This window comes from Cyanistes caeruleus, chromosome 23 (genome assembly GCF_971803275.1).
Source record: "Cyanistes caeruleus chromosome 23, bCyaCae1.hap1.1, whole genome shotgun sequence".
Taxonomy (NCBI): domain Eukaryota; kingdom Metazoa; phylum Chordata; class Aves; order Passeriformes; family Paridae; genus Cyanistes; species Cyanistes caeruleus.
The window spans coordinates 4,953,231-4,978,223 of record NC_141723.1 but is presented as its reverse complement, the minus strand read 5'-3'; the positions used below and the strand labels follow the sequence as shown (position 1 = coordinate 4,978,223).

Sequence of the window (24,993 nt, the reverse complement as noted above, 5' to 3'; positions counted from 1 at the left end):
GTGCTTCAATCCACAGGGTCAGCACAATTATCCTGTGCACAACACAAACCCCAGCACCTCAGAGACAAGCCATGGCAAGGCTCTGGCCCCTGGAGTGGACAGCTGGACTTCAGGAGCTCATCCCAAGGCTGGGATTTAGCAGGAAGGATGTTGGGATCAGGCACTAGAGCTGACAAGCTGGAGCTTGGTGCTGCTCACGAATAAGCTGTGACCTCCTCCACGAGGCAAACACCAGCTGGCCAGGTCCTGGCCATCCCAGGGCTCAGTCCCAAGGGATAATAATCCACAGACCTGGCACTAGAGAATACACTGGAGAGCCCTGGGCATTGCCAAATCCCTGCACCGAGCCAGAGTCAACATGGAAATGCTGCAAATGGGAGCAGCTGGGACGCAGCCTGGGAGCTGGGACAGGGTTCCTCAAGCAGGGATTGAGCTCTGGGGTCTGGCTGGCTCTGAGGACACTCAGAATTCACTCCCAGCAAAGAGGGGAACAGCCAGTTCCTAGGGGTGTGTGCCAGTGTTTCTGCAGGTAGCCTGGCCATGGCATCCAGCTGCAGGTGCCTGCTGGAGAGGTTTCTGTATGTGGCAAGACCGGGGAATAAAAGCTCAACTTCCCTCCCTCAGGAGTTTGCAACAGGGTTTCTACAGGAGCAGCTGTCCAGGGCTGGATCCCTAATCCCACCAAAGCCAGAGGGAGGGAAGCTAGACCCTGGTGTAGGAAGGATATCATTCTCTCCTTGTTTTCCTTTGGAGAATCCAAACCCCAAGAAGGAGCAGGAGGAGGGGGAGTGGATGCAGGTAACACTTTGCTGACACATGTCAGCAGGGCTTCCTCTGAAAATAACATTTCACACCAGGGGCATGCCGAGTGCCAGTCAGTTCAGGTGCTTTGCCATGTATTAGAACTGCTGGGAGCTGAGGTGTTCAGAAAATCTGTCTCTGACCAGTGTGCTCCAATCTTAAAATAATTGATTAATTAAAAGCTGACCCTGAGCATTTTTTTGAAGGTCTGTCCCGAGCTCTAAACCTCGAAAAAGCCATTTTTATCTTTTGCCAACCAAACAAATCCAGTTCAGACCTCTGATTAAATATTAACAACTTTGCACAGACCACAAGCAAGCTCCACAGCTATTTATTGCTCCAAAGGCAGCTGCAGCAAGAAACACAGAACAAAACAAACAAAAACCAGCCAGGAACGAACGGTGTCATCCACATCAACAAGCTCCCCTTGTGTGCTTGAGTCAGCTCGGAGCCAGGGGGCATTTCAAGCACGTTTCACTGGGCTCAGAGCTCGAGGACCTGGTGCTGTTGGAGCTCTCCCAGCTCCAGATGCCTCCCAGCACCCCTTTCTGGAGTGCTCCATGTGCTGCTGATGTCAGTGGTCCTCACTTTGGATCTCACTGCAAAACCCCTGTGACACCTGAAGAGCTGGGTGAGGGGGAACTGGTGATGGGCTGGATTTGTCACCCTTTCATGCCTGTTTCCAAGCCCAGTTTGGGGCTGGCAGAGGCCTGGCAGTGACATTTAGGGACACAGAGATGGGATGAGAGTGTGCAGGAGGCACTGAGGCCACCAGCAACCACAGGGGTCAATGTTTGTCCCCGTGCAGTCACAGCCAGGGCCAGGTGTGGGACAGCACTGGAATCAAGGTCAAAACAACATCCTCAATGTGACCCCACCTTTGTACACCCCCTACATCCATCAAGGCTTTTCCCCAGCATCATTCCATCCCCTGGAGCAACAGGACAAAAGGGGATTGTTCCCCATCATACTCCTAATCATTATTGGAAATAAAAAAGCAGCTGTGCCTGTGTTTGGGCTCTGAGCCAGGCTGGGATCCCCCTCCCCACCTGATTTCCCAGGCACGGGCTCAGGTTTCTGACGCACAGGATCAAATAACCCATCACTCAGGGCAAGATATTATCCCCTATTACCAATTCCATGCAAACAGCTCTGCTCTTCCCAGGATTAAAAGCCAATTAAAGAACCTTGCTTTTCAAGAGGAGAGGAAGATGAGAGGAGGGGTTTTTGTGGGGGTTTTGTTGTTGTCTGGCAGGTAGGAAATATCCCCCATAAGGATTATCTATGAGTTCTTTTCAGATCACATTGATTTTGCTCAGAACCATTTGGGACTCGTGTCTCCAGAGGAAAAAGAGAAACACAAAGAGTACAACAACAAAATCCCCACAAGCCGTGCCCTAAAAAGGAAAAAGAAAGAAATTTTATTTGCAGGAGGATCAATGGTGTTTGCTGAAGTCAGCAATTGGTGTTTTGGGTTTCAAAGCTTTCTCAGGGCAAGGGAGCCTTACTCTCAAGGTGAAGAGCAAGCTCATAAATCTGGGAGAAGCTTCAAGCCCAGAATCTGCTGATTCCCCACTGCAGGGCGGGCAGAGCCAACAGGAAAAGGGCATTTGCTCTGCAAACAAGGAGCAGGATGAGCGCTTGTAAATCGCTGCTCACAAGGGAACAGGTGACATTCAGCCCTGCTGCACTCAGATCTGGGATAAAGGGGAACACAAAGGTGACTTTAAGCCGGCTCTGCACTCACAGGGGCCATGTGAGCACCTGGTTCCTCGTCTCAGCTCTGATGCTGGGAAAACAAAGCTTGTCTTCAACGTGGACCCTGGCCCCAAAGACTAAAATCATGGAATGGGTTGGAAGAGAACTTAAAGGTCAACTTCCCCCTCCCCTGCCATGGACAGGAACAACTTCCAGGTTGTTCAGAGATGTGTCCAGGGCAGGGGGAAAGCCAGAGATGGGAAAATCTCCAGCTGGGACTGCAGCCAGCACAGCCAGACTCCACCACAAAAGTGCACAGGGACAACTCGCCCCATCGATCCCTCTTCCCCAGATTTAGGAGGAACAAACAAAAAGCCTCATCATCAAAACCCTCAGACTGCCTTTGCAGCAAGTGTTCTACCCAAAAGGGGCCCTAGGTTTAGGATCACAGCTTCATTTAGGGTTGGAAAAGCCCTCCAAGGTCATCGATGCCAATCTTTGCACAAACACCCCCTGATCACTAAACCACAGAGCTTCCCCCAGCCTGCTTCTGTTGTCCCCCTGCCTCTCCCAGCCCCAGTATCACCAGTTTGGAACCAGCTCCTGCCACTCAGAGCAGCCTTCTGGTGCCAGGGGAAGGGAGCAGGGGTGTTGAGCTCCTGCCAGTGGGTGCTTAGCACACCCACCCACCTCAGCAGGCAGGTAGGTGACCCCTCAAGGTCCCCTGCACACCCGAATTATCTTCTGTTTCTATCAGGATGCTAAACTAGCACAAAAACATGTCTGTCTTTCTGTCAATCTGTCACTTCGTGTTCGCTTCCCTTTCGTCTGTCAAACGTTAGCCCAGATCTCACTGTCAACAACAGATATTTATTTGTTGTTTCCTCTTTTGTTTGCTTTTTTTTTTCCAGGCCATTTCCACTTGAGATACACCCAGGCAGGCAGAGCCATACGCACACAAATAGCAGGGCACCATTTTCACTCTATTCCAGGCTTTTCTTACTGGAAAGAATGGGAGTAACTCGCTCTGACAAGTGACTCTTCGCATTAAAACCAAGCTCCAGGCTCCTCTTGGCCACACACCTGGGCAAGGTGAGTGGATCTGGGCTGGGCAGAGATGATCTTTAAGGTCCTTCCAACCCAAACCAGTCTGGGATTCCATGGGAATTGCTCCAGGGCTGGGGGAGAGGCAGAGCCCCCTGTCAGAGCATCCTGGCTGCTTGTGGCCATGCCAGGGGAAGCAGGAGAGCTCCCAGACCTCACCTGAATAGATGCAGACCTCACCTGCACAGCTCCAGACCTCACCTGCACAGCTCCAGACCTCACCTGCACAGCTCCCTCACCTGCACAGCTTCAGACTTCACCTGCACAGCCCCAACCCTCACCTGGCTGCTGCCACACACCTGAATGGGAGACCCAACCTGGAGGGGAAGGGAAAAGCAGAGAGCAGGAGGAGCCTGGGGGCAGCACAGCCCGAAGGGGGGGCACAGGGAGGAGCCAGAAGGATCCCCTCCTCTTCCTCTTCAGTTCCTCCCAGGATTAAGAAAAAAAAAAAAAAAGGAATATTTTTCCTGCCTGGATTCCTTTTTCCCGACGTCCCTGGCCCATGTGAAGCCACCCCGTTGCCATGGCAACGGGCCGAAGGAACAGATGGGCCTGGCAGGAAAATCCCCCTTCGAGGGGAATGCTCAGGGCCACACGCCCTGGGGACAGGGACATCACCCCCTCCCCTCATCCTCCTGGATGTGGAAACCTTGGAGTGGTTTTGCAGGAAGAAGGGACAGGGATGCTCCCCTCCCAGGGGCCTGAACTGTCTGAGATCCACCTGGCTTTGGGAAAATCCACATTTTGTCAGACATCTGGAGCATCTCCCTGCCCGCCTCCAGCAAACCTCAACCCCTAAACCAGGGCATTGCACAACAGGACAGGCACAGGGGACAGAATTCCCATCCCTGGAGTGAGTGGGCACAGGCCTCAGCTGTCCCAGCCTTGCTGGCTTTCCCAGACGGATTCATCCGACCAGACTGGGCTGAGGAGCTGGGTGGGTGAAGATAAAACTCAGCCACTAATCTCCCTGTGGATTAACTATCCACGTGGGGCCGTGGTGTGGGGCTTTGGAGCAGGCAAACAACAGCTGAGCCCTCCTGGAGATCCCACAGCTCCTCTGGAATATCTGACAGGAGCAGCCAGGCCTGTCCTGGGCACCCAGAGAGAAGAGGGTGTTCTTTCACCTCATCTTTCACCTCATCTTTCACCTCCTCTTTCCTCACCCTGTTTGCAAACGGAGCTGCAAACCTGATGCAGCTTGTTGTGCTCAGCCCCAGAACTGGTTCCCTTTTTGGGGGAAAACAGCAAGAGTGAAGCTACACTTCAAAGCCTCCAAAGCTGTCTGGGCCTGCACAGGTGGAGGACTCTGTGGGGAAACACAAGCTGAAGGCATCAAGAAACTCTGCTGCAAGAAAAGGAAAAATAAAAAGAAATGGCTGCTCCTTTAGGACTTTACCACAGGCTGGCTGAGCTGCTCGAGCCCATTTTCTCCTGAAAAACCCAAAGCAATGCTCGCTCTCCAGAGCCAGTTTTGGAGCTGTTACCACCATTATCCCAACTTCCCTCGCTCCACACAAATCCCTGTGGATCGGGGCTGAGCTCTGCGGCCCTGTCCCCATTCCCACAGGGCACAGACAGCTTCTTTCCTTGCCCACAGAGTCCCGGGGAGATTCTGGGACTGGGAAGCTGCATTCCTCAGGGCTCAGGAGCCAGAGGAGGCTGAGGATGGGGAGCAGGGTGGGAGATGTTTGCGCTGGGAGGCTGCAGGGAGCCGAACCCCTCCTGCCTTCCCTGCCCTTCCCTGCCAGGCTGCTCCCTCCCCGTGGCCCTGGCACGCTCTCAGGGGTGCTGGGTGCTGGCCTGGGGGCCCAGCCCGGCCCAACCGGCTCCCAGCCCACACCGTGGGAAGCTCAGGAGCCCGTCCTGCCTCTCAGGTGTGGCCCTTGGCCTGCGGGCTCCCGCCCGGAGAGCGCTCCGCTGCCAGCTTGGAACGGAACAGAGACAAGGGCAGCAAAGCCTCCCGGGCTGGATGGCAGCACCAGCACCCCTTTTGGGGGCTTCCTCTCCTTCACAGGGGGTTGCCAGATACTTTTTTTTCTGCTGGTGTCTGGAATGCCAGGGCTTTTCTCCGCAGAGCAGGCTGGGGGCAGGAGCAGCTGTGCCCGCCTGCCCCACACCCTCCCCCTGCCCCACCAGCCCACCTCCTTCCTTCTCTCTGCTCCCTTTCCCGGATCAAAGCTGCCTCCCCCTCCCTGTATTGCAAACATTCAGCTCTGAGATAAGAAGCTCTCCAACAGCACTTTATTAATCCCACAGGAGGCAGAAAGAAGCAGAGTGAAAAGGTTTAGTGTGGCCAGGACAGAGACTAATGTTCCACGAAACACCTTTGCAAAAGAGAGCCACGTCTTTTTCCCAGAAAGTCTCCTGGGAAGCTTGGGTAATAATTAACAATTATCGAACTTTAAACCCTCCATCTCTCTCTCTGTCTGTGTCCTGACCAAGATTTTGTAATAACTCCCCCAGTCTGGAACACTCCCAGCCCGGGGTGCTGGGGTGCATTGGGGCTGCAGGGTGAGGAGGAGGAGGATGCAGACAGACTCCGTGGGCAGGCAGGAGGCAGCTGCTGACTCTGCTGCTTCTCCACTGAGCTTGGATGTGAACCTCCCTTCCTTCCTCCAATGAATCCTGCAGCTCCTTTGGCCACAGAATGAAGCGGCTCTTTGTGGTTCTTCCCAGGGAAGTTTCTCCCAGCCTTGGAATGCCGTAGACTCTTGCATATGGCTGAAATCGTCATCTACCCAGGAGAGAGACTGCAGAGCTTTTCCAGCACAGAGACACTCGTTTAAACCCATCTGCTGTCTGAGGCAGCCACAATCGGTGCCACGTGAGGCTCACACTGGGACAAACTGGGTGGCACAGTGGGCCTGGGCTCCATCCCTACCTGCTGGAAGCATCACAGAGTTCTGGAAGTGATTGCTCAGTGTTTCTGTTGTTGTCTGCATCCTACCACGGGGCAAGTCAGTGTCAGGAATCCTGCTCACAGCCGTGTAGGGAGTTTTTGGGAGAAGCAAAACTCGCTGCTGCTGTCATGGTAAGGCATCCTTCCTGCCTCAGGACCCTGGGCAGACCCAAGGACGGGGCAGGATGTGAACACCTGACAGTCATTCCTGGTGCACTGTCCAGCAAAGAGCCAGGCTGTGGGAGGGAAGGAGCAGGGAAGTGCAGAGATGTCCAGCCCACACCTCTCACCCACCTACAACCCCTCTCCTGGAAACCAGAGGTGACCTAAATGCAAGACTCAGAGCAAGAAGTCAAAAGACCTTTGAATTCAAGCAGGCAGGGAAGCCAATGGACCATGTTCACTCAATTCCATGATTTCAACCCCACATCCCACACCCAGAGCAGCCAGAAACTTGCACTGACAGAATATTTGTACGTGGATCCATGCAAAAGCATTTCCTGCCTTCTAAACTCCCCGGGCAAGGAACCGCCTGCTTCTGGCTGCTGTGAAAAAATGACCAAATAAAAGGGAGTCACCTTTCCCTGTGCTCTGCAAATGTCTCCTGCCTGGATTGGGGAGGATCAGGTGTGCAAGGCACCCTGCAGACACGGGGCAGTGTGGGCAGAGCAGAGAGGGACAGCTCCCAGCAGCTCCTGACAAGGAAAGGCACACAGAGGTGAAGTGAGCTGGCCAAGGATATTCCAGGGAGCTGGTGGCAAAGCCAGGAAACGCTGCCAGCCCTTCTGAGCTCAGCCTGCCTTTGCCATCACCTCCAGGCCATTCTTTCCCTGTAAGTAAAAGCTGATTCACGCCTGGTAGGAGTTGGTGTGAGGCAGCAGATATTCCTATTTCCAGTGAGGTACTGTAAGGTACTCCACGGGCATGGCAGCATTTGAAATGTCAAGAATACAAAAAAAAATATATGTACTTAAAGAGAATGATTTGAGCCTTTTATTTCCAAAGTGAGGTTAGAGGCAGTGAAAGGTCTCAGATCAATACCAGCAAAACTGCAAATTGGAGTCCTCCCCTTTGCCACAGAGACGGGACAGCTGAGACAGCATCTGCACAAACAGCCTGCCCACAGTCCCTGCCAGCCTGCCTCAGCTCTGACCTTGAGGAGCTGCCTCCAAGTGGGAAAGGCAAACTCCCCCTTCCCTTGCAGCCCTGGGCTTCTGTTCCCTGGATGCTGATTTATTTAACTTGAGTACATTCTGTCTAGGGAAGAACCTGAGTCTTGAGAAACTCACTCCACGTGCACACCAAGGAGAAGCCTGCTTCATCCTGCTTCATCCTGCAGGTAGAGAGAAACCCCAAGGGGGTTTTGCAGCACAGATTTTGAGGTAAATCCAGAAGAGAGCTTAAGTCCCAGGCTGGCTGTGGCATTTTGGAAGGTGAAATGCAGTTGCCTGCTCAAGTGCTCCATTACAAACAGACTTTTCTTCCCCTCCCTGCCCCACAGCTGTCCCTGAGCTCGGCCCCGTGCCCCAGGGACCCCAGGAGAGGTTGTCCCCATCCAAAGTTGGGATCAATACAGCTGTCAGGCTCTGGCCACACTACCCCTGCTAATTGGAATTACAATAGGCAGACTGCAGCTTTCACTCCATCTCTCTGTCACTTGTCATAATGTAATCAAAATCTCTCTCTCTCTCTTTATCACCTAGCATGACAGGAGCAGAGGCGGCCACGAGACTACAGATTCCTTCAGATCTCACTGGGGCTGGGGAGCTCTGCCCCAGGGCTGTGAAAAGAACCCCTCACTGCCAAAACTCCGCCTTTTGGAGGAGCAGGAACACAGGAGAGGTGGCCTGAACCCCCCAAGGGGCTGGGCAGAGAAGGGAGGAAGAGCCGGGGATGTGGGCAGGGGGTGCAGCACCAGGGTGTGACCAGAGGCAGCCACAGGTTGGTTGTGGAGGTGGGAAGGAGCCTCCCTCCTCTTCCTCACTTCCTCCTGCCATCCCAAGTTCCTGCCTCACCTCAGCCACGGGTTTTGGCAGAGCCATGAGTGAGCAGGGGATCACTGGATGAGGCACGAGGCAGGGGCACTGAGCAGGACTCAGAGCCAAAGCTCTCCTCACACAGGAGCCCGTGCACGTCTCCTTCCCCCTGCTCTGAGGGCTTGGCCAATTTACAGACCCAGGGTGATCCATTCTGGGCAAATGGTGCAGCATCCGTGATTTGTTGGCCATTATTAAACAGCAGTAATGCAGGGCTGAATTACCCAGAGGAGGGAGGGATCAGCAGCCTGGACGTACCCAGCTCCCCTGAGAGTGGCCATAAACAAAACTTAAATAATTAGAGTGCTCGGGTGGAGATGCAGCCTCTAAGTATTCTTAGGCTTGCGCAAATACGGGAAATAAATTCTTGGAAGGTGCCAGGCTGGATGGGGCAGAGGGAGGCTCATTTTCCAGATCACTTGAGAGCAGCCGTTATAAATCTCAGTGAAAGATGCACCTCCCCAGGCTGGCGATATTTTTAAACTCTGAGAGAGAGAGGGGGGGGGGGGGGGAGAGAAAAAACACATTTTAGTATTTACACCACAGGCGAAATGGGTATTTAAAAATCAGGGTACATTTTCCAAAGTCTGTTCCTGCCACGCCAACAAATAAAGAATTTTCTTTCTATAGTGTGCTAGCTGGCAATATTAGCCCCAGAGAATTCACTGCTACCACCATCATTCTGTTGTGAGCTGAGAAATCAAACTCCCAGAAGGACTGGGGGAGTCAGGGGATAAAGGTTCTTTCACTGGCAAATTGTTACTGCAGCTCCGAACTGAATCAGCAGCAAATGCAAATCCTTGGAATCCTGAGGGGTGACTCCTGCCCTGTCCCTGCTTGCTTGGTGTCTGGGATGATGTCCCAGGGGAGTGTCCCTGCCCTGGTGAGCCCAGCTGAGCTCTGGAGCTGGGAGTCCATGGATCAGCCTGGGCAGGATCACCAGGCAAAGTTGGTCAGTGCTGGAGTGGGCACACGTGAGCTGCTTTTTGGGTGGACATCCAGGAAATCTTGTCAAGAGCTGACTGATCAGGGGTTGAATGAGGCTGCAGGTGACAGGATGTGAGAGCTCCCAGCCTGGCTCTCTGAGAACCCCAAATAAGGCACTGCCTTTCCCTGCAGCCACTGCAGCCTTCCTTTTCCTCAGTCCTGCTGCTCTTTCCCTCCTTGTGCACAGAGAACATTCCCCCTTTTATGAGCTCTGCTCTCTTCAAGCCTTTCTCCCTCCCTCCCTCCCTCCCACCCCTACCCAGGACTGCTGCCATCCTCCAAAGGATCCCATCCAGCTCCTATCAAAGGGATACACGAGCACACCCATCAGGCATCACAGCATCCAGCAAATCCCCAAACAAGCCTCCTCGAAAGATCAGAGCACTGTAATCACTCCCTGTGCCACGAGATCCCAACAAACCCTCCCCCACTTTCCCTGGGTTCTTGAGCACGAGGTAAATTTGGCAAAGCTCAGCTCCATCACTGGGAAAAGTCTCTCCAAAAAACTCACACACAGAGAGCTTCTGGCCTCTCCTGCTCCCACGGCAGCACACAGATACTGGGGGGCTGAACTGGAGTAAAGAGATCCAAGACTGCCCTTTCCCCTCAGCACCTTGCACAGGAAAATAAACTCACCATTCCCAAGTACAACATCCAGCACTCCATCGAGCCTAGCAGAGCCAAGAGGGGTCCTGTATCCAATGGAAACTGGCAGCTGATATGAATTACAGCATGGCAGGGATGCTGCTATGCAACACATCCCTGATCCTCAGCAGCCATAAATGGGCACAGCCTTGGTCCTGCCCCGTATCCAGAGATGTCCCTTCCTCCAGCAGGGTCCCTAGACACTCTGTTGGTGCAGCTGACCAGGGGAAGAGCCCAAAGAGGCCCAGGATTGAGCAGATTGTGCAGTTATCTGCACCAACTCTGCTGCTGACTCCTGTTCCAGCCCTTCAAACAACATTTCTGCTCACACTGCCTTGGCTAAGTGAGGAGACAGGCAAGAAAAAGGAAATACAACCCCTCCAGAATAGGGGAGATCTTCTTGTGTGTTCTTACAGCTCCTAAACTGACCTAGATTACCTGTCCTTAACATTTCCTCTAGTTTTGGCAGCCCCAGGTTAGGAAGGCCATCAGCACTGGTGGGAACAAGACTCCCTCCAAGGGGTCTCTGCTGATTTGTGTAGCCCAAGAAAAGTCAGAGTAAAGCCCCTTGGATGCCTCTTCCTAAGAAAAATGTAGCCAGAGCTTGATGCAGGTAATTCTCCAGTGAAAAGTGTCCTGCTGACTGCAAGCTTTGTAGGGTGATATTTCTGGGAGAGGTTTCAAGGCAAGGGGAACCTCCACCAGGGCCATGGGTTTGGGTGAGTTATGACTCCACAGAACTGATACCTCGTTAACTCAAAACTGATAACTCATCCAGCACCAGGCTCAAGCTGAGCAGCCTCAAGGACAGGGCAGGGCTCATCCCTCCCTTGCTGCTCTCTCCTGCCCTGAGTGCCACAGCTCCTCATGCAAGGTAGCGAAACCATCCCGTGCCAAGCTGCTCTGCACAGAAATCAGGAACAGGAAGTGACAGAAAATCTGACCTTTCTCCTCCTTACTTCTCCTGTTAAACTCTGCCCTGGGTCTGTGACTTCTGCCCAGCAGGGACCATTTGTAACCCTTGGCTTTGCCAGGACACTCAGCCCAACAACCTCTAATTACAGCTCTCTGCTCCTGAGTCACACCAGCCTCTTGTACACATCAGCATCAGACCCTGAGCCCACAGCCAGAACTCTGCCCCCAAACTGTGCCCTTGGGCTGTGGAAATGGTCAGTGGGAAGCTGCTCAAGCAGCATTTCTCTTGGTGCAGAGGGTGCGCACAGGGGAAGGGAGGGATGGATCTTCCATGAGAAAAGCAAAATAGCCTCAAAATCAGCCTGATTACAGGTAGGGAGAGAACTGCTGGGAAGAGAGGTGGAGGCTCAGTCCTCTTGCCTAACCAGGCTTGGGAGTACCTGCTGTCTCTCAGCCAGGTGGTCCATCTGGTGCCTGCCGCTGCTCCAAGGCAGGGATGTGATTTGCAGGTCCTGGACCACATCTGGAGCATCCCTGCATGGCTGGGAGCAGATGGAAGCACTTTGCTGTTTCCTGCAGCTAGAAAGGCAAATAGGCTGGGATGGAGGACAGAAAACCCCTTCTTTGCTTTAACTCCCGGGGAGGAGAATCACACTGATTCTGCCTCTCTTGGGCTCTCCCTGCACACCTGGAGGCTGAAGTGCTGTCCACCAGCCCCCAACTGGTCTGGCTCAGAGCCAGGGAGGGCAGGCCTGCAGCAGAGAGAGGCACAGTTGGGTGGATAATGCTTAGAAATGCTTTCCTCTTGCATCACACCAATAATGTCAAGGCAGGATTATAAACCTCCTGCAGGGACTGCTTTGTGGTGGGAGAATGGAGAAGAGATGTTCATCAGGTTGGGTCAGTTCCTCCCACCCATCCCCAGCACCCCACAAAGCTGCTGACTTGACAAGAGACCGCTGGCCAGGCCCTCTGTGCTTTCCTAGCCTGGCCCTCCTGTCCCTCTGAGCTGGGGGCAGCACGGAACTGAAGCTGTCTCCCCTTTCCATGGCCAGGAGCTGCTGTTTGTATGCCCTGGGACTGTGGGAATGGCTGCAGTCGGTGCCCAGATGGGGACAAGCACTCAGTGGGCAGCAGGAATTGAGCTCCATGCGTGTCCCCAAGTGCCTGTGGAGGCTGGGACACAGCACAGAGCAGCAAATCTCACTTCCCATTTCTCCATGTGACAGAGGGTTCTCCAATTCTTCTTCCTCCTACGAGCGGCCCTTTAGCATTTGAGCATTTTCTTCTGCTACAGAGCCAAGGGGTTCCCCTTGAAAACCCTGTGTGTGTGCTGGGATGTGCCTCAATCCAGCCTGGACTAGTCCTTCATTGGGAAAAGCCAGGGAAAATGTGCACCTGGGAGAACATCCACGGCTTAACAGCAGCCAGGAGGAAATGTGTCATGAGACATCTCATTCCTTAAACAAACCTTCACCTGAAATGCTGCTCTGGGGTTCTGGAGCTTGGAATTCTCCGTGCTGGGATGCCTGAGCTCTGGTAATTAACACAAAGAGGTGTCTCCAATGCAAACTGGGTCCCTGCACCAGCTCACCCTTCAGCAGAGCTGCCCTGATTTAATCTGACGTTATTTGAAAAAGCAAGATCTCCAGGGGCTGTGAGATTGGAGTACCTTTCTTTGTCCCTCCCTCATTTGTTTCTGCTTTTTTGCACTGATAAGCCTGGCTGGCCTGTGAAAGGGACTGAGCAAGAGCCACTAGCACCTCGGGCAAGGATGTTGCAAGATTCAAACTCTTCCTCAGCTGCCCTGAGGACTGTGGCTGTCCTGAGCACAGGCCAGCTCACCCCTGTAGCTCTCAGGCACAGCTCAACTCCAGCTCTTCCAAAAATTTTTGGCTTGGAGCAAACCAGTCTGGTAGAAGGTGTCCCTGCCCAAGGCAGGGGTTTGGAAGATGATCTTTAAGGTGCCTTCCAATCCAAATGATCCTGGATTCTGTGATTAAAACCCTTTTTTCCTGCAGTGCTCACCCCCATCCTTGTCTGCTGGCAGTGCTCTGTAACTCACCAGGGGAAAGAGCCTCCTCCTGGCTCAGGTGGCCACTTGCTGCTGTCCCCCCAGGCTGTCCCCAGCCCGAGTGGCACTAGCAGAGGGCAGGAGGTGCCAGTGGCAGCCAGGCCTGGGAAGCAGGTCAGGGACAACCGGCTCTTCTGGTTCCTTCCATGATTCAGCCGAGGTGTGAGCCCTGCTCAAAGGAGCCCTGTGGTGCCTCCCTTTAAGCTTGGCTTTTGTGGCTGGTCCAGCTGCAGCCCAGAGCAGGGGTGATGCAAGGAGAGATGTGCCAGGCTCTGCCAGCATCTCCTCGGCCTCCAGCTCATCCCAAGCATTGGCTGTGCTGCTGGATGTGCCCCTGGAATCTGGGAGCTCCTGCCTGCTTGAATGCTGCCGGTTCAGGGAGCAAACAGCATCTCTGCCATGGGGCAGACACCCTCCTGCTCGTGGGCTGAGCTGCCTCTGCCCCAGCCTGGCGCCTCACCCACGCTGACACACTCGGCAGCTCCTCAACGCACGCCAGGGTAGAACCCGACTGGTCGGTTTATGTGAAGTTTAATGAGAAAAAAATCAGCCAAAGATACACTTTTGCCTCCTGAAATAGCCTGATGCAGCTGTTTGTGAGTTTTGGGAGGAGGCAGGTGGCGGAGGAAGAAAAAATAACAACCAAGAACTCAACCCAAAGGCTGAAAGAGACTCTGGCAACTATTTTGCATTTTGGAAGTTACTTTGCGATATTAACTCAGCTCTAGGAAGTACAAGATGGAGCAGATCCTGCAGTGACACGCTCTGGCTCTTGCCAGCACTCCAGAGAGCTGTTGTACCTCCCCAAAATGAACCCTCCCTCCAGCTGCAGCCAAGTTTGACCTCAGCCCCGCAGGTCACCACGGCTCAGTCAATGCTCCTTTCAAGCGCTGGAAAAGCCCTGTGTCAAAGCAGCTCCAGCCACCTCTGCAGCTCTCCCCTGTGGAGCATCTCAAAGCACTTTGCAAAGCGTTCCCAGGCCCCTCTGGGAGATGAGGAGGTAGCCCAGCAATAGCAGAGAGGAATTTGTCTGCAGCCAGCGTTTGGGAACAGAGGCCCAGATGTGCAGAGACAGGACCAGGCACAGACGATGCCTCTGCTCTGTGTGGCTGCATCTCAAGCTGCAGGAGCTCCATGGCGGGGATAAACAGACAGATTGTTAAGGCTTGTAAAGCATAAATTTAACTGCAAGTGTTCTTAACCTCTGCAGATCAGCTGCCTGGGATCTCTCCTCCCCTTTCCCCATGGCTTTCCAGCAACCCCTGTTGATATCAATATCTTGAACGGAGCTCGAGTTGATACCTGGTTCCAAATGGATGGGCATGGAAGGCTGCAGGAGCCATGAATTGAATCCGTTCTGGACGATTGAACTGCTCACATTAAAGATAATTTGTAAAGCAGATTTTTATACGAGACTCCTTACAGCTTTTACAGCAGCGGAACTTTTATTTCCTTATCAGAGAGAAAAAAAAAAAAGCTAACATTATCTGAAGGGGGAGGTGGGTGGGAACAGAATGAAATGGCATTGATCAGCTGGACATGAAAGGTTTTCCAGAGAGCAGGCACTGCTCTGCTCCTTCTTGGGTGTTGGGTATGAAACCACATTTTCCAACAAGTCCACAGCTACTAATTCACTTGTAGTAGAGGATCCTGAGTTTCCTCTCCTTGTTAAGAAAGCCTGTCTGTACTCAAAGCTTAAATACAGCTTTATATATGTTTATATATATATATATATGATTTTTGGCACAATGCATTGTGAACTCGAGGAACCACTTGCCTCAGGAAGGCATCCAGACCTGGGGTCTGGTGAAGGCTCGCTGCTTCCCTGCAGCTCTGTGTCCATCCACAGCACCCAAATGAACAAAATAAATGAATGAATAAATATTTAATATACAGGATCAGACACTCCTGCAGCTGCGGTGCATCCACCACTAAACTGGTCGGGCCGAGAGTCTCGCCCACACAGGCTGCAGGGCACCGGAGCTCAGGGCCAAGGTTTGGGAAGGATTATCCTCCTGGAACACTGCGGAGCTGGCTGTACCCCGGGCTTGGCAAGGCACCATGAGATGCACCACTGGCTTATCCTGGCAGAGCTGTCAGCGGGACAGTGCAAGACAAAGTGCCACGCTACCGCAGTGGCAGGAGACGAGCCCGCCTGACTGCTGGCAGCACAGCCCAAAGAACAGCCAAAAATAGGGGAAGTGCGGAGGGAAAAGTCTCTCTTGGCAGGACAAGGTGAGATGCCAGGCTGTGTCAGGGTCACTACGTGTCTCCTTGGTGAAAGCAATTCCCAGGGGAGCACAAAGTCCTTTTGGTTCAGCCAACACGGTGACCACAGCGTTACTGCCCCTCCGGTGCCTTTCCCCTGGCTGTGGGGAGGGGTTCCTGCGCGGGGCTGCCCGGTGGGAGGATGAGGAGGGAAGGCCGGGTGAAGAACAGCATGGAAAGTTCCGAGACTCCTTGTGAGGAGCCAGAGCGCAGGCAGGCACCTGCCTGCAAGCACAGAGGAGTGCAGGGAGCCCGAGGCTGTCCCTTCCGTCACCTCTTTTTGCAATGCACAGCAGATCCCTTTGTGCTGGGAGCACCGAGGTGCACCCAGCCCTGCTTTCTCATCGCCCAGTTAACCTTTTCCCTCTCACAGCCTCCCCGGTTTCTGGATCACCACCCCCGCCCACTTCATCTCTGTCCTCATCCATTTTAACCGGACCATCCAGCTGTGATCTGTTGATCTCCCGTGCCCTGATGTTATCAATCCCTGTCCTTGCCAGCGCCAGGCACCTCTGGGCCCTGCCATTTGCTCTGATGGGCCAGACCCCGCTCACCGCGGCCACATCTCAGAGTCACAGCCCAGCCAGCCTGGTGCTGCTCCGGGACGCTGCCCCAGCCCCGATATCGTAAGGGCGGACGCCAATTGCAGCCTGCCTTCACCGCAGCTTGTGTCCAGCCGCAGATCCCAGCGCTGCTGCAGCCACAGGCTGGATCCGCTCTAAGTGTGCCCGCTGCCAGCGCTCCAGCCCCAGCCACCAGCAGCCGAGCCCCAAAAAGGCAAAACATTGCTCTGTTTGCATCTCTCAGTTCATTCACAAGCTGTAAACGCAGACTGCCGATCCCCTTTCCACGGCTCCGACTCCCGGAAAGCCCTCCAGGATGGCATTAACCCGTTCTGCACTGGAGCAGAATAAATGAGTCCCCGCAGGGCACTCGCCAAAGTGGGTCACCCTCCCGCTTCCCAGCGCTGGGCTGGAGCCCGGGGAAGGTCCCAGCCCAGGGAAGGGACACACGGACTGCTCTGCCACCGCTCGGGTGGCTCCAACCAGCTGGGCAGCACTCGCTGCACATCTCTGCCCATCTCCTCCGCTCCAGAGATGGATCAGAACCCAAGGGATGGATCGGAACCAAAGCGATGAATAAGATGCCATCAGGCAGCCAAGCTCAAAGGCAGTGAAAGGAAGCGCTGAAAGCTGGGAGCGGTCCAGCCCCTCCGCAAAAGAGCCCGTGGGAAGTGTGTGCGGAGAGGAGCGGGGATTTCGGGGATGCTGGAGAGCCGAAACCCTCCAGCTCTCCTCCCGAAACATCTGCGCTCCGTGCCCAGCCTCGTGGCTGCCTTTCCGGGGAAGCCTGGCTGCCGCGTCTCGCTAGACGCTGCTCGATCCAAAAATCAAACAAACGGCCTCAGCTCGCAGGGCTCCGGAGCCCGCTGCCTGCAGCTGCTTCCAAAACAAACGAGCGTGTTGTTCCGAGCCGAGCCGACGCTGAAACCGGCCCCGGCTCTCTCCCACCATCGCACAGATGCTCCCACACCTGCTCCAGAGCCGGGCGCGCACCCCAAAACGCCGATCCCAGCCTTCCCCGCACTCCCCGCACCCCTTTTCCCCCCGCACACCCCCTCCAGGGCTGCCTCCAGCCCAGCGCCCTCCGGGGACCGCCTCACCTGGTAGGAGCGCGGCTGCCAGGATGCAAACTCCGATAGTCCACCACGATGCACGGCAACTTGTATGCAACCGTGAAGCCATGAGAGTTCCTTAAGAGCGATGGGCAGGGGTCGGTCTGGCAGCGCCGCGGGGCCCCCCACCCTCCCAGCCCCCGGTGATGCTCAGGTCTGCTTGAAAAAAAAAAAATAATTTTTTTTTTTTCAAAAAATAAAAAAATAAAAATATGATCGTAGGTGAGTGAGGACAAAGAGGCGGCGGGAGGGCGGGAGGGCTCCGGGGGGAGCTCCGCTCATCCGCGGGGCCCCTCTGGGCGGGCGCGGGGCGCTCCGGCCGCGGGGCAGCGCGGGCGCTTCCTTCCGCAGAGCCCGGGCGAGTGACGAGGGAAAGGGTGGAGGGAGGGGGGTAAAAAATGCGATTTAAAAAAAAAAAAAAAATAATAAAAAATTTGAGGGAAAAAAAAAAAATCAACCTAAAGAAACCCCAGACGAAAAAGAAAGAGGGGAGGCAAAACAAATAAAGAGCGGCGAGGCAGAGCCCTCCGCGGGCTGCGGCGGTGCCGTGGCTCCGGCGGCGGGGCTCGGCAGCCCCCGCCCGCTGCCCGCCCTGCGCTGGGGCCCCGGCGGCGCTCAGGCGGTGCCGGTGCGGGGCCGGGCGCGGCGCTCCATGGCCGGGCGGGGGGCGCGGGGCCGGGCCGGCCGCGGGGCGGGGGTGCCCGGGTGCGGTGCCCGGGTGCGGTGCCCGGTGCGGGGCTCGGCGGCCGCGCTCGCACTCACGCACACACTGTCGGGCGGGGCCTGCCCGTGATGTCAGCGCTCGGCGGAAGGAGGGCGCAGCGTTAACCCTTCGGCCGGCGGCTCCCGGGGATGCGCGGCGAGGGCGGGACGGGTGGCCGGGCTCGCCGCCCGCCCCTCCGGATGTTGGCAGCTGGCGGCAGCTGGGCTTTGTTCGCCGTGTCCGGCCGCGCCGCGCAGCCCCGGGCGCCTCGCCGCGGGCCGGCCCAGGGGCTCCCGCCTCGCCGCCCGGGGCTTGCGGACTTGAGGCTGTTCCCGAATTGCCCTTCGGACGCCGGAGAGCCCGGGCCGCGGGTCTGGCAGTGGCCGACACCCCCGGCTCCCAGACTGAACATATTTTTCACCCCGCGCGTTGTGAAAGACGTGGAAGCTAAAGCGGCAATCCGAAACGCCTGGGATGTGGCTACACAGCGTTTTCCTGGGGCCTGCTGAAAGAAGGAGCTTGTTCTGGCCACCCTCTGTGCGCGCTGATAAGCGAGGGGATTCAGAACTGGCACAAGAGCTGATGCGCAGGAGGAGGGGGCAGCGGTTTCGCTGCGCTTTGTAGCAGCCTTTATTATGTGGACACAGCCACAGCCTCTGTGGATCCCTCGCTAAGGAGGTGTTTAGCCTGCTAATGCCGGCTCCTGAGCTGCCCTGGCCTCTGCAAGGATGCTGAACCCCAAACAAAGATGTGAACAACAATGACAACAACCAACAACAAAGTCATGTTGATTTCAAGCTCCATTAGAACAACACAGGAACAAATCAATGCCTGGCAGGCAGAAAAGGACGGAATCAGTGGGGAAGGATACCACACATAGTGGGAAAGGGAAAGGGGGGGGCAGCCAGCAGCTATAAAAAGATACCCCTAAGGACCCCTTCAGCAATCTCCTCCTCCTTTTAATTCCTTTAGAAGTTAATTCCTGTTCAAGGGAAGGATGGGCAGCTCTGTAACAAAGCGGATTAGCCAGATACAAGGTTTGTTCCGAAATAACAAAAGTTATTACGTAGTAATGAGGTTTAGTTAATAGATTCACAGACTGTAAGGCCGCTGGGATTCCTTTGGACATCCTGCCTGTGGAGCTGAGGCTGCTGAACTGATGATTTCTGCCTCCTGCCCCTTCTCTAAAGCTGCAGACCTGAGATTAGGAGTGCAACCCCCCATCCTTGTGGACAGGCAGGCTGTGGGGAGTTCCAGCACCCTTGTTGCTGGTTGGTTTTCCTACCCGTGGAGTGTTCATGTATCTAACTTCAGTTTTAATCCATAAAATCTCATTATTTCCTTTCCCAACTCCATTAAAGAGATACCTCCAATGAGACATTGTTCCCCTGGGCAGGTCTCTCTGAGTTACCATGGAGTTCCCCACAATAACAATGCTCCAGCTTACATTATTCCCAGTGTTACCTTCCCCTTCCTCCCATTTATTCTGTTGTCACTGCACCCGAGATGATGTCCCTGAGATCTGTGGGGCAGCCACACCTCAACACTCCTCCTTTCACCTTCCTGCCTTTCAGGTGGCGTTTCAGCCTGGGGGAAAATTCACATTTCCCTCCAAGAATCTGGGGAGTTTTGATAGAGCCTTGGGGCCTTGGCCTCTGAAATCACAGACCTCAACCATGTGAGACAAAAATGTAAATCCATTTAGCAGCAGCAGCAGCAGCAGCAGCAGCAGCAGCAGCAGTGGACCATTAGCCCTGGTGCATCAGGCCTGACTTACTGAGCCAGAATGTATTATTTTCATGATCCTGCACAAAGCAAAACCCATCACATTTGGCACAGTTCTGGCTGTTAACTTCTAAGATTTATTACACAGTGCCATGGGGCCCCTGTTCTGCAGCATTTTGTGAGTCCAAAATTTCCGTGAAGCCCAAGGGGGACTTGTGCATGAGCAGGAGAGGCAGGAGCAGAATGCTTTGGTTTGGCAGTTTTTTGTTATTTCTAGGGGGGGGAAGATCATAATATGTAACACATTTAATTGCATCATTTGTATTTTGTTTTTAATTTGGGGAGGTCTCTGTGTCCCTGTCCTCTGAGGGGCTGGAGGAGCTGCCTTCTGTTTTGCTAGATCAGCTGGTTGAGTCCATTTTTTTACTCCTTTGTTCTACCCCACACAACAGTGGGTTCCTAAAACTCATCCCAGCCAGAGGCGTGGAGAAGGAGCCCTGACAGTGATGCCTACAATGAAAAGACAGAGGATTTCAAGGTTCCTACTGCAGGAACACATGAAGCACAGTGAGACTCAGAAATCCCTTCCATAAATCTATAAATGTGTTCCAGTAGAAACAAAGAGAGAGAAAAAACAACCCACCTGCTGCCTCAGATAGGACTGGGCTGTGAAGAATCCCACCTTCTCCAAGGAAAATAATTTCTAATACTGCGATATTTACCCTCTCTTGGGTTTTAGGGGTGGTAAAAGTCTCGTTTTAGGTGGTAAGTAGCCACCAAAACAGAGATCCAAAGCCTTTTCTGTGCACCCCTGTGAAATCTGGTTTAGGTACAAACACTGGAAGTGGTGTAGGAACTTGGCCCACACTTACATAAGTTGTCACGCCAATATTGCTCTTGAAAATTGCCATTAGAGCATGAAACAACATTTGGCTGGAAAAAAAAAAAAAAAAAAGAAAAAAGAAATAAAACAACAGGCTCACAGCATTTTGTCCTCCCAGCATTTTGGCTGCTCTGCCAGCCCCGGGGTTTTCTGCTGATGCTGCCATGTGAGGTAACGTCTCCTCAGCAACCTGCTGGAATGGGACCTGCCCAAACCCTTCCCAACTGGAAAACGTGGTTGTTGGGATGGGGTTGGGATGGGGTTGGTGGGGACACAACTCCTTTGGATGAGGGGCTGGTGAGGGTTCTGCACTGGCACAACTCCTCTGGATGGGATCTTCCCTGGTGAGCTGATGCACATCCTTCCCCAGGGCGGAACAGCTCCTGCAGTCAGGCTTGTCCAAAGCTTTCAAAAGTGGCTCCTGTTTGCTGTGGAATGAGCACAAAACCGGGGTTGGGCTGATGGATGATCCTCAGGGGAGCCAGGAGTTCTCCCAGTGTCTTCCCAAGCAGTGGCCTCTTCCCGGTGGCTCCCTGCCACTTGAAAGGCTCAGTGGGATGGACACCTTCTCTGAGATTTTTACAGTTATAACCACCAGAAAGTCTTGGAAGGAGGGGAGGAGGAAGGGGGAAGGGATTGCTCTTTAAAGCATTCCTCGGTGGGGTTTTTCAGCTGCTTTTGTTTGCTGCAGAGCCCACAGCAGAGAGCTGTCACTCCGAGCTGGGAGCGCGTTTGACACTCCTGTCTCTGCCGTGTACCTGGTGTGTATTTGCTGCAGTGCTGATTACATTAACTCCTGTGTTTATAAACATTTGGAATCAGTGCAGAAGGCTGCGCTCGATGGAATTTTAAAGCCGGCATCAGTTTTATTTTTGCTTTTTCATCTGTAAACACACATAATGCGTCTGCAGCGCAGCCAGCGCTGGGGGAACAGAGGTGCAAAGGACTTCCTGAGCTGGTTCCGTGCTTGGCTTCACTTCTGAGCTCTCCTGATCCAGCCTCCTACATGAACTTACATATACACACCTCACAGGCAGCTCACACTCCCTCAGACCTCCTTGCACAGTCCTATTTTAAAAGGCAATTCAGCTCTGATAGTCGTTCCTGCCCCGCTGTTCTCTGGATAGGGCCAGCGGTTAGAGGAGGAATTAGGTCTGAACTGGGGAGAAAATTGCCTCCCAGTTAATGGGAGCTGATGGGAGCTGCGAGCAGGCTGCAAACAGCAGTGGGTGTTTTTTCTGAGCCCCTCTGCTGAAGGGTTTGTAAGAGCCTGGCTGTGGAGCTGAGTGCCTCAACCCTGGCCATCCCCACAGCACCCCCTTGTGAGGCAGGAATTAAACCGTAATCCTCATTATACACGGAGAAAAGAAGGGAGATTAGGAATCCCAGCCTTGCAGGAAGCAGGGTGAGTTCTGCTATGGATTTCCAGTGGAAAGCAGCTGGAATTGCAAGGCTGGTGGGCTTGGGGGGACCCACGGGTTGCAAATGCCCTACAAGGGCTGGAGTGAGTGGCTTTCACAGGCTGGGGAGGAATTTGGGCTGGAATTTGGGGTCTTGCATGGATAAGAGTGATGCAAGCACCAACCATAGCCTGCTCAGAGCACTGGCCCGAGGTCTGGCCAGCAGTGCTGGGCACTCCAGTGCTTTGTGCGGGCTCTGTGTCAGCCTGTTCCCATCAGCAGAGAATAGCTCCTTCATCAAAGCTATGAAATGCCGCAGAGAAGGAGCTGCTGTCTTCCCAGAAGGAGCTGATACGGAAGAAGGGATTAAAAGGTCTCTCTTACATGCACACAAAGCACTGGGGATGGTGTGTGCGTGTCCATGGAGGGCCAGAGCCAGGCAGCAGATGAGGCACAGCATCCACAGGGACCCTGTGGCACAGGGAAAGGGAAACCAGAGGAGAAATAAAGAATGAAATCAGCAGAAACACTTCAAAGGGCATTGCTGATGAGGTCCAGCAAGGGGAATTCTCTCTCAGCTCCAAGATCTGAACCGAGGCACGGACACAGCTCGTTTGGAGGCAGCAGTTACTGTATCAGAAAATAGCATTTATTATTGAACAGCACTGGGCCCTGCTGTCCCCAGGGCCTTGGCAGTGCCCAGGCAAGGAAGGCAGGACAGAGTCCCAAACCAAATCTGGGAGCAGCCTCCTGACGGAGGGTGTTAGGGGCTGCTGTGCAGCCATCCATGAGGGAGAACTCACAGAGAGGATTTCTCCTGCCCTGGAAATTCACTGACACGCTCTGCTTTGGATTTGAATTGGGATCAAGACTTGCTGCAAATTTACAAGTGGAAATAAGCCTTTTGCTTTTAGTGGTCGGACAAATAGGCTTCTCTTCCTGCATAAGCTCTTCTGGGGCCTGATCTCTGGGTCACACAGGGAGGTTTTGCAGGCTGGCTTGGCAGTGTCACCAGAGGGTGAATTTGATGCTGTGGCAGCAGAGCTGCTGTGATCGGGGAGCTGTGCTCCTGCAGCCACCCCACACGTGAGGGGCACAGGGTAAAGCCACTGTCACCCTTTCGAGACCTTGCAGTTGGACCAGGTGTAATCCTGCAGCAACTCCAATGCATTAACTTCAGCAAATCCATGCCAGACATGGGAATTTCGGTGTAATCCTGGAGTGAGTTGAGCACAATCGCTGCTGTGAGCACGGGGCAGCCCCAGTGACAGGGAGGGACTGCCCCACTGAGTCCTTGCCATTGTTTCTGAGGCACATCCAGCAAAGATTATCTTTTATCTTCCTTTCTTCCAGCTGTGTCGTTAATGTCTGGCTGTCCCAAAGAACAAGGAGCCTCTGCCCCATCCACTGAGCCAGGTGGGACACGGGAATCAGCACATCCCAGAGATGCTGATTTATCATGCCCGAGGTTGTCAGCTTTAATACTTGATAAACAGAGTGCTAAAGGCTGAGTTTACCTTGTCTGCATCCATGGATCTCCTGTGGGGAGGTTTCCTGTGCATGTTCCTCCTCCACCCAGGAAGGGAAGGGGTTTTAGTCGGAACAATGCAGTGTGAGCCCAGAGTAATCCCCCTCCCAGCCTGTTTTGTGAATGCCAACTGGGCCTGCCTGATGTCTATTCAGGGGGATTTTGCTGTGGTATGAGGAGTTATCAATGGGAATTTGAAGAGACTCCAAGGGGAATGTTTCTGTCAGCCTGGAGTGACTGCAGAGGGGGCAGTGGGACGAGGCGACTGCTCTGTCCCAGAGGACAAACTTCTCCTCACAGGCCAGTTCCCTCCTCCTGGCTCATTGTGGGAGGATTGTTCTCCTCCATCTGTGAGTTTCTGGTTTCTTCTGCAGATGCTGGAGGGAGGAGGACACCTAGGAAATCCTGAGACCTTTCCAAAGGCCCTGGGTGGCTCTGCCCATCTCCCTGGGAGAGCTTCTGGCCTGGCAGTGAGCATGAGCACTCCCCAGACTTTCCACCAGCCAACAGGCTCTGCTCCTAATTCCTGTTTTCTGTTTGGGTTTATTTGTGATGGGGAAAAAAATATTGGGGAAAAAAAATCAGTGTATCAATGGTACTTTAGAGCCTTCCCATGAGGAAGAAGGATTCACACAGGCTTTGGATTTTGGGGAGACAAATTTATTTGCCCTCCCTCCTATGTGTGGCTCTATTTCCATGTGCCATGAGCCCCTGCCACCCTGGGCACCCACTAAGAGCTGCAAAGTGACTTAATGAGTCATCTCTTCCCGAGCGGGGACAAAAAAATGTCACATTAAATTTCTGTTTGCAAATTTTTCAAATGCGTGGCTCCAGCTCTCTGACACAAAATGAGCTCACAGTGGAAACTGTCTGCAGGGCTGCGTTTCCAGGGGGTTTTGGTGGGGATTCAGTGACGTTTCTGGGTTCCAAATTCCATTCTCACTAGGAGACAGCTAAGCCAGCACCTACACAGAGTTTGGCAGTGGTGAAATTCAATGTTTTCTACAGATTTGTGTCAAGGAGAAAACTTTCAGCCACAGAAAGAGACCCCTGAGTTCAGCCAGTATTTTTGACACCTGCTTTCTCATGGAATTTTCTGTGTTCAAGGCCAGGTTGAGCTTGGTTACAATAAAAATTTTACCCTGATACAAGCAATTGAGACAAGAATTCAGATCTCCCAATGCCTGTCTGTGCTATCTGTCCTACCTCTCCAGATTTGAGCCTTCCTCATCTCCTGCCTCAGTTTACCACCAAACATGGGAAGTTTGGAGGCCAAAAACCTTTCAGTTATTTAAGCCAGAGCTGGGATAAATGAGTAACTGGTTTCCATCTGGAGCATTATGGGGAATTTGGAGCTCTGTGGAGGTGAAGTGTTGGAGATGGATAATGGCAGGGACAAGCTGTTAAGGGCTTTTTGTCCTTCTGTGGGCAGCAAAAGTCTCTTTTCTCTTTCAAGATAACCTGAGTGGAGCAGGGCTGTGGGCTCACTCCATTTGTCAAGTGATTCTTTTAAATGTATTTAAATACTTTTACAGCCTCTGTTAATGAAACTTTGGTGACCCCGGGGTTCCTGAGGGAATCCATCTGCATCTAAGTGATGGAAAATGAACTCGTTAATGGCTGGGCCCTGCTTTGCCGATATAGGATAT

General features: G+C 53.6%; 1 protein-coding gene across 3 annotated transcripts in view; it reads right to left on the bottom strand.

The window, feature by feature from the left end:
* The window catches only part of LOC111939307 (nectin-1-like), a 54,126-nt gene extending 36,100 nt beyond the window's left edge, over positions 1 to 18,026 (bottom strand). The window contains exons 1-2 of one of the 3 annotated variants that reach the window (XM_086861463.1): positions 17,872 to 18,026; positions 17,094 to 17,261 (exon numbers count right to left, since the gene is read on the bottom strand). In XM_086861463.1, the coding sequence (XP_086717589.1) occupies positions 17,094 to 17,175 (82 nt within the window). In that variant the 5' untranslated portion in view covers positions 17,176 to 17,261; positions 17,872 to 18,026. Of the gene's footprint in view, positions 1 to 17,093; positions 17,262 to 17,563; positions 17,671 to 17,867 lie in introns of those variants that run through there. The other 2 variants (XM_086861465.1, XM_086861464.1) reach the window with 2 other exon arrangements.
* Between the last annotated feature and the right edge of the window lie 6,967 nt (positions 18,027 to 24,993).